Source organism: Schistocerca gregaria, chromosome 3 (genome assembly GCF_023897955.1).
Source record: "Schistocerca gregaria isolate iqSchGreg1 chromosome 3, iqSchGreg1.2, whole genome shotgun sequence".
NCBI lineage: Eukaryota > Metazoa > Arthropoda > Insecta > Orthoptera > Acrididae > Schistocerca > Schistocerca gregaria.
In genome coordinates this window covers 865317336-865331500 of record NC_064922.1, presented here as the reverse complement: position 1 = coordinate 865331500, position 14165 = coordinate 865317336, and the positions used below count along the sequence as shown (strand labels likewise).

At 41.1% G+C, this 14165-nt stretch overlaps 1 protein-coding gene across 1 annotated transcript in view; it reads right to left on the bottom strand.

The window, feature by feature from the left end:
- LOC126355634 (uncharacterized) overlaps window positions 1-14165 on the bottom strand; it is a 459686-nt gene that overhangs the window by 283061 nt on the left and 162460 nt on the right. Inside the window, exon 4 of the mRNA XM_050006000.1 lies at window positions 517-764. Coding sequence (XP_049861957.1) covers window positions 517-764 — 248 coding nt within the window. The remainder of the gene's footprint in view (window positions 1-516; window positions 765-14165) is intronic.

Genomic DNA, 14165 nt, shown 5'->3' with positions numbered 1-14165 from the left:
CGACCGTTGAGCATTTTGATCACAATTGGTAAACGGTCCATTTTAACACAGGTAATGTATCACGAAGCAAATACCGTCCGAACTGGCGGCGTACTTATACGTTTGTGACTATTAACAGCGCCATATACCACAAATCGAGAAAAAGTGGTCCAACTAAAACACTCATATTTCTTTACGTACTACACGAATATGTAATAAGAAATGGGGGATCCTATTTTTAAAAAACGCAGTTTATGTCCGTTTGACCTGTGGCAGCGCCCTCTAGCGGGCCAACCATAGCGCCATCTGGTTTCCCCTTCAAGCTAGACGAGTTTCATTCTTTGTAGTTTTTTCGTTTGATGCTTATTTCGTGAGATTTTTGGCCTGGTCACTATCAATGGACCACCCTGTATATGAGATTGGTGATCCCAATAGAGAATCTGCATTGTGTGTACTGAATGACACAACGTCTGCTTGCTTACAGGTGAGGAGTACGGGGCGGGAGAGAAGATGGGCGGCGTTTCAGCCGGTACGCACCTCCTCAGGAAGCCGTCGGCGCTGGCGAGGTCGGCCCAGCGGCGCCGCGCGGAGCCCTGCAGCCGCAGCCGCACGAAGCCCGCGGGCGTCGCGGCGCCCGCCTCCGGCCGGCACGGCGGCGTCGCCTGCGCCTCCCCCTCCGCCCCTCCCTCCCCCTCCCCCTCCTCCTCTTCGCCCGGCGGGTACGGCGGCGGCCACGACAGCGCGTCCAGGCGCACCAGGTACTCGCAGCGGCCGCGGCCCGCGCCCTGCAACACGGGGAGGCGCAGCTCACTGGCGGGCAGCCAACTCTACGGTCTCTGGACAACCTCACGTCTAGCCACCAACAGTGATCACACAGGGAAGAACACTGCAGAGGTGTAGAAATTCTCCTTCCAGCCTGCCTGCCCTTACCTCTGCCCCAACCATTATAGCAGCGCAACCTGCTGTAACAGAAACGCTGGACTACACGTGTACAGAAGCACAGTGGCTAAAGCAGGCCAACTTGTGTTTCCGCTAAACTGGCAAACTTCACGGGACGCTGTCAGCCTGATGCGCCTGACCACAGGATGCGCTGTCAATCCAACAAAACTGGGCAGGTAGGTATATGGAGGGAGATTTACTGCAAGTTTATCGTAACAGCGGGAGCACCAAAATGAACAAATAAAACTTAAAGGAGATTGAGGCTAAATTCTTGTTGTTGTTGTTGTTGTGGTCTTCAGTCCTGAGATTGGTTTGATGCAGCTCACTATGTTTATCCTGTGCAAGCTTCTTCATCTCCCAGTACCTACTGCAACCTACATCCTTCTGAACCTTCATCTATTGGTGCCTCTCTACAATTTTTATCCTCCACGCTGCCCTCCAACACTAAACTGGTGATCCCTTTATGCCTCAGAACGTGTCCTAACAACCGATCCCTCCTTCTTGTCAAGTTGTGCCACAAACTCCTCTTCTCCCCAATTCTGTTCAACACCTCCTTATTAGTTATGTGATCTACCCATGTAATCTTCAGCATTTTTCTGTAGCACCACATTTCGAAAGCTTCTATTCTATTCTTGTCCAAATTATTTATCGTCCATGTTTCAATTCCATACATGGTTACACTCCATACAAATACTTTCGAAACGACTTCCTGTCACTTAAATCTATACTCGATGTTAACAAATTTCTCTTATTCAGAGCCGGCCGGAGTGGCCGAGCGGTTCTAGGCGCTACAGTCTGGAACCGCGCGATCGCTACGATCGCAGGTTCGAATCCTGCCTCGGGCATGGATGTGTGTGATGACCTTAGGTTAGTTGGGTTTAATTAGTTCTAAGTTCTAGGGGAGTGATGACCTCAGAAGTTAAGTCGCATAGTGCTCAGAGGCATTTTCTTCTTCAGTAACGCTTTCCTTGCCGTTGCCAGTCTACATTTTATATCCTCTCTACTTCGACTATCATCAGTTATTTTGCTCCCCAAATAGCAAAACTCCTTAAATTAAGAATTGAGTAATGTACACCAGTCACGAAACAGATCCCACGTCCATCAGGAGAAAAGTCCCTGTGCGTCTATGTAGCAGATTCATATAAATCATTTGGTGTCACGCAATGAAAGTTGTGCAAAAAGTTACTAAACACTCATTCGGGAACATCGAGTACGTTACGACATGTTTGCAAATTTGACCAGCAGTTCCCTCACTCCACAAATATTTTAAGAGAGTACAAAGCAGCTGCCAAGTTTCTGGATATGTGTGTTTAGGACTTGAGGCCATTTATCAGCAGATAGGCTTTGTCAATTTAGAGCAAACATTGACTGAAATGGGAACAAACTATGGCCCAGCAGATATTAAAAACCACATTCCCTTGGTATGCAGCTTAGTGCAAAGACAGTTTAGTATGAAACAAAAGCTTCTTCTTTCAGCCATGTACTTTTTAGATTAACATAATATGGACACCGAGCTTAGTGTTCAGTAGGATACATTTGGAAACTATAGAATGAACTATTCTGGCTACTTACAATGAATTCAGCGAACCTGTTAAACACATCCTGGAAAAATAATTAAAATTAGTATAACTGTGGCCGTATTTGGCTGGAACAGACTAAGGTTACAGAAACTGGACTTGCTAGCCATATAATAGACATCTTCAGGTTCTTAGGGGTAATGTATATCGACTTTCGCAGATGGCTCTCATAACTTCAGAATACATATGTTAGAGGTGACCTGATGATGGCTGGAAATGAGAATAGCCAGTACGTTGAAAGGGAGTGAAGTTGCAGAGAAAACGTTTCGTAACAAAATAAGTAAAGGAGCCAGAAATACGCCGAAAAAAATAATTCATATGGCTCTGGGAACTATGAGACTTAACATCTGAGGGCATCAGTCCCCTAGAACGTAGAACTACTTAAACCTAAGTAACCTAATGACGTAACACACATCCATGCCTGAGGCAGGATTCGAACCTGCGACCGTAGCGGTCGCGCGTTTCCAGACTGAAGCGCTTAAAACCGCTCGGCCACAGTGGCCGGCGAAGAAAGAAAAAAGAACAAATATAATCCACCATTTTCTGGCCTACAGTGACCTAAATGGAATATATACTTCATTGAGCTTCGTCTTGAGGTACTCGGGTATTGCCATCCATTTCTGAATCCTATTCATAACACCGCAATGAAAGCGAGCAGAATAAACTGCTACGTAGCGTAACACAGCAGGCAGACGGGCAGTCAAACAGGACTTCTTTATAGCCTGTTTGGGTTGGGCACAGCTAGGCTTCAATGTGGCTAAAGTAGTGTGCCCGTTCCGATGATAACAGGCGGCAGCTTGCCTGCCTGGCTAACAGGCAGGTTAAAAGCGGAATATGTACACCTTTACAACAGCGCACGGCAGCGAGACAAAGTGGCACCCTCCAGTTAGTCACAGTTTACAGCATTCTACGTCATCTACTAAAAAAGTACCACGAGGAATAAGATGTGTAGATAACGACTGAATGCGATCATACCTACTACATAGGATATAAAGAGTAGGCATAACACAAACCTCAAATGAGGCAAAGCTTATAGTTAAGCACTTATGGGCAACAAAATATTCTAGACATAAATTCCATGTAATTCCTTGAGGTTAGCGATTCCATTATATATTTACGAAATAATTTTCACTACTTTGGTCACTTTTTACTAATATTTATTAACAAGATGTGTTTCGGCAACATGCTGCTATCATCAGTTGCCTTACATTGATGTAAGGGCGATGAGGATTATTTGCTGGGCGTGCCAGTGAGGTTTTGTAACAGAATTTAAACTTGCACAGGGAGATTCATTTATTTTAGTATAGTCTTTACCTTAAGTGAGTTGCGTAACTGGATAATTTCATTAATGAATTTACTTACACAGTAACAGCTTAGTAATTGATAAGTCAGAAAGTAACAGTATAAATTTCTTCAACCATTTCACCTATGCGGAATCCTTATTTCATTAATACAAAGAGTTAGCTGAAAAAGAAAACATACTGTCTTAACATTACTGAACAACGAAGGAATACCAAATAATCGCACGTATAATACTTCCCATGGCGTAAGTAGGCTTACATAACAAAGTTGTATTTTCGTTCTTTGTGCTATCTTAACGATTCAAATAGTTTACCTTAGCAGTAAAGAGTTGGGAATGTCAAGTACACCCTGTAAGTACATTAATTATCAATCAGTCATAAACATCAACATAAAACTTTATGTTGTTGTTGTTGTGGTCTGCAGTCCTGAGACTGGTTTGATGCAGCCCTCCATGCTACTCTACCCTGTGCAAGCTTCTTCATCTCCCAGTACGTACTGCAGCCTACGTCCTTCTGAACCTGCTTAGTGTATTCATCTCTTGGTCTCCCTCTACGATTTTTACCCTCCACCCTGCCCTCCAGTACTAAAGTGGTGATCACCTGATGCCTCAGAACATGTCCTACCAACCGATCCCTTCTTCTAGTCAAGTTTGGCCACAAGCTCCTCTTCTCCCCAGTTCCATTCAATACCTCCTCATTAGTTACGTGATCTACCAATCTAATCAACATTCCTCTGTAGCGCCACATTTCGAAAGCTTCTCTACTTGTCCAAACTATTCATCGTCCATGTTTCACTTCCATACATGGCTACATCCATACAAACACTTTCAGAAACGATTTCCTGGCATTTAAATCTATACTTGAAATTAACAAATTTCTCTTCTTCAGAAACGCTTTCCTTGCCATTGCCAGTCTACATTTTAAATCCTCCTTACTTCGACCATCATCAGTTTTTTGCTCCCCGAACAGCAAAACTCCTTTACTACTTTAAGTGTCTCATTTCCCAATCTAATTCCCTCAGCATCAGCCGACTTAATTCGACAACATTCCATTATCCTCGTTTTGCTGTTGTTGATGTTCATCTTGTATCCTCCTTTCAAGACACTGTCCATTCCGTTCAACTGCTCTTCCAAGTCCTTTGCTGTCTCTGACAGAATTACGATGTCGTCGGCGAGCCTTAAAGTTTTTATTTCTTCTCCACGGATTTTAATACCTTCTCTGAATTTTTCTTTTGTTTCTTTTACTGCTTGCTCAACATGCAGATTGAACAACATCGGGGAGAGGCTAAAAATCTGTCTTACTCCCTTCCCAACCACTGCTTCCCTTTCATGTCCCTCGACTCTTATAACTGCCATCTGGTTTCTGTATAAATTGTAAATGGCCTTTCGCTCCCTGTATTTTACGCCTGCCACATTCAGAATTTGAAAGAGAGTATTCCAGTCAACATTGTCAAAAGCTTTCTCTAAGCCTACAAATGCTAGAAACGTAGGTTTGCCTTTTCTTAATCTAGCTTTTAAAATAAGTCGTAGGGTCAGTATTGCCTCACGTGTTCCCATATATCTACGGAATCCAAACAGATCGTCCGTGACTTATTAAACTGAGAGTTCGGTAATTTTCACATCTGTCAACGCCTGCTTTCTTTGGAATTGGAATTATTATATTCTTCTTGAAGTCTGAGGGTATTGCTCCTGTCTCATACATCTTGCTCACCAGATGGTATAGTTTTGTCAGGACTGGCTCTCCTAAGGCTGTCAGTAGTTCTAATGGAATGTTGTCTACTCCCGGGGCCTTAGGTCTTTCAGTGCTCTATCAAACTCTTCACGCAGTATGATATCTCCCATTTCATCTTCATCTACATCCTCTTCCATTTGTATAACATTGCCCTCAAGTACATCGTCCTTGTATAGACCCTCTATATACTTCTTCCACCTTTCTGCTTTCCCTTCATTGCTTAGAACTGGGTTTCCATCTGAGCTCTTGATATTCATACAAGTGGTTCTCTTTTCTCCAAAGGTCTCTTTAATTTTGCTGTAGGCAGTATCTATCTTACCCCTAGTTAGATAAGCCTCTAAATCCTTACATTTGTCCTCTAGCCATGCCTGCTTAGCCATTTTGCACTTCCCGTAGATCTCATTTTTGAGACGTTTGTACTCCTTTTTACCACCTTTTACTGCATTTTTATATTTCCTCTTTCGTCAATTAAACTCAATATTTCTTTTGTCACCCAAGGATTTCTACTAGCCCTCGTCTTTTTACCTACTTGATTCTCTGCTGCCTTCACTACTTCATCACTCAAAGCTACACATTCTTCTTCTACTGTATTTCTTTCCCCCCTTCTTGTCGATTGTTCCCTTATGCTCTCCCTGAAACTCTGTACAACCTCTGGTTTAGTCAGTTTATCCAGGTCACATCTCCTTAGATTCCCACCTTTCTGTACTTTCTTCAATTTTAATCTACAGTTCATAACCAATAGATTGTGGTCAGAGTGCACATCTGCCCCTGGAAATGTCTTACAGTTTAAAACCTGGTTCCTAAATCTCTGTCTTACCATTATATAATCTATCTGAAACCTGTCAGTATCTCCAGGCTTCTTCCATGTATACAACCTTCTTTTATGATTCTTGGACCAAGTGTTAGCTATGATTAAGTCGTGCTCTGTGCAAAATTCCATCAGGTGGCTTCCTCTTTCATTTCTTAACCCCAATCCATATTCACCCACTACGTTTCCTTCTCTACCTTTTCTTAGTATCGAATTCCAGTCACCCATGACTATTAAATTGCCGTCTCCCTTCACTATCTAAATAATTTCTTTTATCTCATCATACATTTCTTTAATTTCTTCGTCATCTGCAGAGCTAGTAGGCATATAGACTTGTGCTACTTTAGTAGTAGTGGGCTTCGTGTCTATCTTGGCTACAATAATGCGTTCACTGTGCTGTTTGTGGTAGCTTACCCTCATTCCCATTGCTTTATTCATTATTAAACCTAATCCTGCATTACCCCTATTTGATTTTGTATTTATAACCCTGTATTCACCTGACCAAAAGTCTTGTTCCTCCTGCCACCGAACTTCACTAATTCCCACTATATCTAACTTTAACCTATTCATTTCCCTTTTTAAATTTTCTACCCTACCTGCCCGATTAAGGGATCTTACATTCCACTCTCCGATCCGTAGAACGCCAGTTTTCTTTCTTCTGATAACGTCGTCCTCTTGAGTAGCCCCCTCCCGGAGATCCGAATGGGGGATTATTTTACTTCTTGAATATTTTACCCAAGAGGACGCCATCATCATTTAATCATACAGTAAAGCTGCATGCCCTCAGGAAGAAAATTGCGGCCGTAGTTTCCCCTTGCTTTCAGCCGTTCGCAGTACCAGCACAGCAAGGCCGTTTTGGTTAGTCAGATCTGTTAATCATCCAGACTGTTGCCCCTGCAACTACTGAAAAGGCTGCTGCCCCTCTTCAGGAACCATACGTTTGTCTGGCCTCTCAACAGATACCCCTCCGTTGTGGTTGCACCACAAGGTGTTTATTTAAAACTTTAAACACCTTGTCCTTGAACGCAGAACAATGTCTAGACTGAAATTATATTTATCAAGAGAGAATCGAAGCAAAATGCAAAACAGCATTTAACATTTTCTGCAAAGTAATGTAACTGTACAATACACTACCTAAGGACTACTGAAACAGACTCATTTAAAGATTCTGTTACGAAGTATTTCTTAAGTAATATATTCGTACAGTGACGGGTTACTTTGATAACACAGGAAACTGGTTCTGTTCACAATCAGTTTCTTGCTGCTCACCGGTCACTATTAAATCCGTTTGCTCTCGGCGAGCGGGAAACTTCATGACAAACAAATAGGACGTGTTTACTGTGTGTACAGCAAGCTCTGACACGAATAATTAATCCAGAATAATTAGTGATATGGAACCTGTGCACTTTGCGTTATTAGTGCCGTAAATAGCGCTGGCGTGCGAAGTTAGACTGCCATGGTTTAATTGTGTCTAAGTGACTGAGTAACAACTGTTCGTAGAGAACGTAATATGCGAGCACAAGCGGCTTCCTGGCCATCTGACCTTTAATAATAAATGTTCATTATGGAAAAGTTTATTATTCATTATGGCTAGTTGATTAGTTGACTCGGAGGTGGGGACTAAACAGCGAGGTCATCGGTTCCATTGGATTAGGGAAGGATGGGGAAGGAAGTCGGCTGTGCCCTTTCACAGGAACCATCCCGCCATTTAACTGAAGCGATTTAGGGAAATCACGGAAAAAATAAATTAGAATGGTGGGGCGCGGGTTTGAACCGTTCATTCATTATTCAATAAATTACAGGCTACTGGTATATTCTGTGACCTGTTCAAGTAGTTTGACTGTGTAATTCACGACGTCTATTTAAGTAAATTAGACTATTATGGTGTAATAGATGTGACTTAAAATAGCGCAAATAGTATCACAAAGTGTGCCTATAGGAGAGAGTCTTTTATTAAGCTATTAGTCATCACGAAGATGGAAACTAATTACATGTAGTGAACCTCAAGATTCATCTTGCGACCCTTACTTTTTCTCGTCTGGATTGATGTCCATGCGTCCAGATCACGGTACCAAACCGTGTGTTGTTTGTGATAGCCACACGTGAGACGACACTTAGTCGTCCGACTGCGAATTGACAAAAAATGTTGCACGAAGTCTATCACTTGTTTTCGGATGGAAGGCGCAGATATGTAGGGGCTGCGATGTGGTTGGTGCATAGAAGGACGGTCCTCCACTGTGGCGCTCAGACGTTGTCACTAAAACGTTGCCTGTCTTCATTTTCCCATGTAGACCGACGTCGGACCACTATGACATTCTAACGCCCCAAACAATCTGGATATTGCGCGAGCCAACCATCCAGTCAAATGGAGACACACAATGCGTCCCCATTCAAACTCAGTCAGATACTCGTAACGCTGTCTCGCACTGTGATCGCTCAACCTGGAGTTCTTCCCACGCCTTCTGTACCGCACACGCCCTGCTAAGAGCAATAAATTCGTACAACACTGACGCACCATGGTGGCCTTTCCATCACCGAGAACTGCAGTTATTTTCCTTTACATGCCTGGTAGTGACGTGTACTTGTGCGAACTATCTGCACTGCTCTAACAGTCTACCCCACTTAAGACATGCACATTTTCACTGAGTGTGGTACAGTAGATTTTCTAAAAGATTCCGAAACGAAAAATTATCTGCAAACCTTATTTGGATATTACAATTTGATCGCTATAATTAATTTGCAACACGGATGGATAAAAGCAGTAGGATCTTAATTCATAAGCTCAGTAACTGTTTACCCAGTGACAAATACTATCTCTGATCATGATGCACAGTTAGTTAGCATAAATAACATAGTGCCTTACAGTGGCGATTTTCTCAGTAGAAATCAGAATAATTAATGACACCAGGACAAACGTTTTTAAGGATACTTTACAAGAAATGAGCTGGGATGAAATTCATAATGAGCTAAATGATAATATAAAATATAATCTATTCCATGATAAATTCATATCATTGTTTAAAAATAGCTTTCAACAAAAGCTGATCAGAAAGGACATCAGAGAGCCATGTAAAAAAACCATGGGTCACTAGAGGGATTAAAGTATCTTTTGAAAGGAAATATATCTGCTGCTAGGAACAAGAGGAGATCCTGCAGTAGTCGAACACTACAAAAACGACTCAAAATTACTAAGAAAGGGTACAAAAAAGCAAGGGTTATTCACATTATTTCATAAATCGGTAATCCCAACAACATACGTAAGGCTATATGGAACGTAGTGAAACGAGAGACAGGACACCAGCCACAGAACAAGACAACATCACTATTGAACTGAACAGAAAGGCTATAAATGACAAGTAACTGGAAAAAAATGTATTGAATAATCATTTCTTACATATAGTATAAAGTACGAGAACAAATAGTTCAAGACCAAAATTACAGCAGTATGTTGAAAAAGCAACTTCCATATAATTCAACCAAATGAATGTATCACCAAGTTCTTCTGAAATTAAAAAAGATTATATATTCTCTCAAAAATAAAAGCTTTTCTGGTTCTCGTGGTCTTTCCAATAGAATTTTAAAAATTTGTGCTCATATAACAAGCCCTGTCTTATCTGATGTCTGTAATGCATCACTAGTGCAAGGCATTTTTCCAGAGAAATTGAAATATGTCACTGTGAATCCCTCCATAAAAAAGGTGATTGAGATATTAATAATTACCGACCTATTTCATTGATGACATCTTTATCCAAAATTTTTGAGAAGGCGAGTATTATAGAACCGCTTCTCACTCGAACAACAATAATATCCTCAGAAGGGTTGTTCCACTGAGAATGCCATTTACAACTTCATTCGCCACGTTTGACAAGCATTAAATAAGAAAATAGCGCCAGATATTATTTTATGTGACCTATAGAAGGCATCTGACTTCGTAAATCACAATATTCTCTTAGGTATTATAAATAAGGTTTTATAGTATTGGCGTTATAGCCAATCAGTGGATAATGTCGTATCTAACCAAAATAATGCAGACAGCTGTGCTTAATAATTCAACCAATGTAGTGCAGGTAAAAAAATGGTAAACAATGTTCTTAAAAGGATCATTGACTAATTTTCTGACAATGGCCTCACCATCGATTAAAAAAGCGTAACATATTAGGTTCTGTGCATCTGAGGTACTATACGAGTGACAAATGTAACAGGCTGTGGAAATAATAATTAGGGTGGAAACTTCAAAATCCTTATGTGTTCATACTGATGAGAATTTAAACTGGAAAAAGCATATTTTGGAACTCCTAAAACAACTTAATTCGACCACAATTGCATTTTCACTGCAGATCTTGAGGAAAGACAAATTAGTAAGCTGACGTATTTTGTACATTTTCATTCAGGGCCACAAGGACTAATGTTCTTGGGTAATTCATCTCAAAGAAAAACTTCATTGTACAAAACGTGCCATAAGAGTAATATGTAGTGCACATCCAGGATCATCTTCTAGACATCTTTTTAAGGAGTTGGGCATTCTGACTATTGCATCATGGTACATTTATTCCCTCATGAAGTTTGTTGCAGACACTCCACTGAGGTTCAAATGGAACAATGGTATGCGTAATTAAAAATCCACAAGGAAACATGAGGTTCATTACTCCACATTAAGGTTCACTCTAGCACAAAAATAAGTGCTCAACGCTGCAACTAAAATTTTCATAACTTATCCGCGGATGTAACATTTCTGACAGATAGCAAAGTAAAATTTTTTAAAAAGTAAAAAATTTTTCTTTGACAACTCCTTCTGTTCTGTAGAAGAGTTTCTATTAGTGTAATGTGTAAAAAGTGGTGGGTAGAAAATACTAACTTGTATCTGCAGACAGTAAAAAAATAAAATAAATGTTCAGCATGTAACAATATTTAAAAATTAAGTTGTGATGTGTATGTTAATGACTCATTCCACATCATTACGAACTATCTTGCAGATGATCCATGGAACATGAAACTAACTAACTAAATAGTCAAAATTCCTAGCATTTGGGGACCATTAACCAATAATTCACAGAAAACATGAGAGACCACGTGTTTCTGTTCGTCTGGGGGCTATCATTTCCTCTTACTATCAGTCGTTTTCCTAATCAGTGATGTATTAATGTTCACATAAGGCAGAGCAAGTAAATAGAAATCGGTTTTCCTGCGATCCGTATAGTTAACAGTTACAGGCTTTTGTTTAAAACCACTAATAAGTATCGGCTTTTTGGCACTCTATTATTAGGCCTTCCCCACCGCAACTTAGTCAGATTTCTTTCTCAAGCCTTCAGCTATGTTCCACCATCCCCAGCACCAGCCAGCCACCTGCCATTGCACGAAACCACTTAAAACCTTCTTGCGCGCGAATGAGCAGTCTCTTGCTGCTAACAAGCTGTCCTTTTCATGTTCTTTAATAACACTGTGTGTACTGCGCTTAAGGTGTCTCCTAATGATTTCCGATTACAAACACCTAACATAATGAAGTAAAGAAAGTGAGTCACTTTCGTTATGGAGAAATCACAACGATTGTTTGGTGGCGCAAGGAGAAGGATGGTACTGCATTATTGTAGTATTTGGGAATTTAGTCTGGAACAGTGAGTGGCAGGAGATATGGAATTTGAGTTATGGGTGACATTGATGGAGGCCGATGCTTGTGGAAAGAGAAGAAAAGGATAGTGTAGAAAAGGAGAAAGGAAGCATGAAGTGAGAAAAATTACAGAAGGATGAGTTTGATCTGATAGGAAGGTTGAAGGACATATTGGCGGAAAGTATAGGACACATTGAGCTGTTATTAGGGATGTGGATGGAGAAGAATTTGATGAGACGTAAGGGATTCGAGAGTGAAGATAAGTGGATGCAGTAAGCAAGATGGCGTACATAGCATTCAGGAAATTGGAGCGGCTGACAAGAGGTGAATGGCAAAGATAACCAGCTACAGATAATACTGCACGAAAGGATGTGTCATGTGGACGCTTTGAGAGGAAAATGCTAGATGAAGGCAATCCTCAAGGTTGGTCGTTAGTAACTTTGGCACCATCACCGTCCATCAGTATAGTCAATGTTTATCGATGGTCATGCATTAATCGGGGCTGGAAAGCAACTACGAAAGAAAAAAATGACACAATGAGAGATGTAAGCAATTATTGGAAAGTAAACATGGATAAACAATTCTTTGCACGACACAAAAATGAAATGATAGACACCAGACATCGTGTAGCAGTGGACCTCAAACTTTCTCATTCACTGTGTCTCAGTCAGAATTGTTGTAGCTTGTGGAAAGCTAACTGCAAGGTACACTCAGTTGTATTGCTCGTCTGTGCGTTTTTCTCGAGAGTCACTACACTAATGGCAAAACGTAATGCAAAAGTGACTCACATAAAACGTTTTGGCAAGTCGTCTAGTAATAGGTCGCTCTAATTTAGGTAATTCCTCTTAAGCCACGAGCGTGGTTCATTTTTATAATCCTTGTCGCAGATGTGTTTAATGTAAGATATTCAGTTAATCATAATCTGAAGACTACTGTCTTGGGCTGCTGAAAATAATAATAATAATGTTTATGATAGGTTGCTGCAAAGACGTATTTTTAAGATGTATATTGCTATGCATGTGCTTAAATTTCCTGATCGTTTACTAGCTCCACCTTTTCGTGGCAGTTATTTTACCATGCCATTTTTCTTGCTCTATGTCCTTCTTCCGTTGGACTCCGTCAGTTTTGTTAATAACCATTGCCCTATTTCTGCATACAATTCTATATTTCTTTAGTTGATTGCCTAGTATAGTCATGTTACGTTTTTATAATCGACAGAAAATCTTATATATGTAACATTTGATTGACAGTGCTACGCAAGCCCCAAAGTTTCAACTCACGTAGGACCCCTCCCTAACGCCATTTCGAGCCCTAGAGCGCAAACATCATCAGAACCGTCTACAGCCAGTGAAAGCATTCCGAAATCTGTGAACTGTTCGTTTTCGGTTATCATTACTAGAAGCCTTCCTAAAAGACAATTTCCATTCCTTCCGAACTGACTATGCGAATGTAGACGAGATGTGGCTCAAATTCAAAGATATAGTAGCAACAGCAATTGAGAGATTCATACCTCATAAATTGGTAAGAGATGGAACGGATCCCCCGTGGTACACAAAAAAGGTCCGAACGCTGTTTCAGAGGCAACGGAAAAAGCATGCGAAGTTCAGAAGAACGCGAAATCCCGAAGATGGGCTAAAATTTACAGACGCGCGAAATTTGGCACGTACTTCGATGCGAGATGCCTTTAATAGGTTCCACAACGAAACATTGTCTCGAAATTTGGTAGAAAATCCGAAGAAATTCTGGTCGTATGTAAAGTACACAAGCGGCAAGACGCAGTCAATACCTTCGCTGCGCAGTGCCGATGGTACTGCTATCGACGACTGTGCCGCTAAAGCGGAGTTATTGAACGCAGTTTTCCGAAATTCCTTCACCAGGGAAGACGAATGGAATATTCCAGAATTTGAAACACGAACATCTGCTAGCATGAGTTTCTTAGAAGTAGATACCTTAGGGGTTGCGAAGCAACTCAAATCGCTTGATACGGGCAAGTCTTCAGGTCCAGATTGTATACCGATTAGGTTCCTTTCAGATTACGCTGATACTATAGCTCCCTACTTAGCACTCATATACAACCGCTCGCTCACCGATAGATCTGTACCTACAGATTGGAAAATTGCGCAGGTCGCACCAGTGTTCAAGAAGGGTAGTAGGAGTAATCCATTTAACTACAGACCTATATCATTGACGTCGGTTTGCAGTAGGGTTTTGGAGCATATACTGTA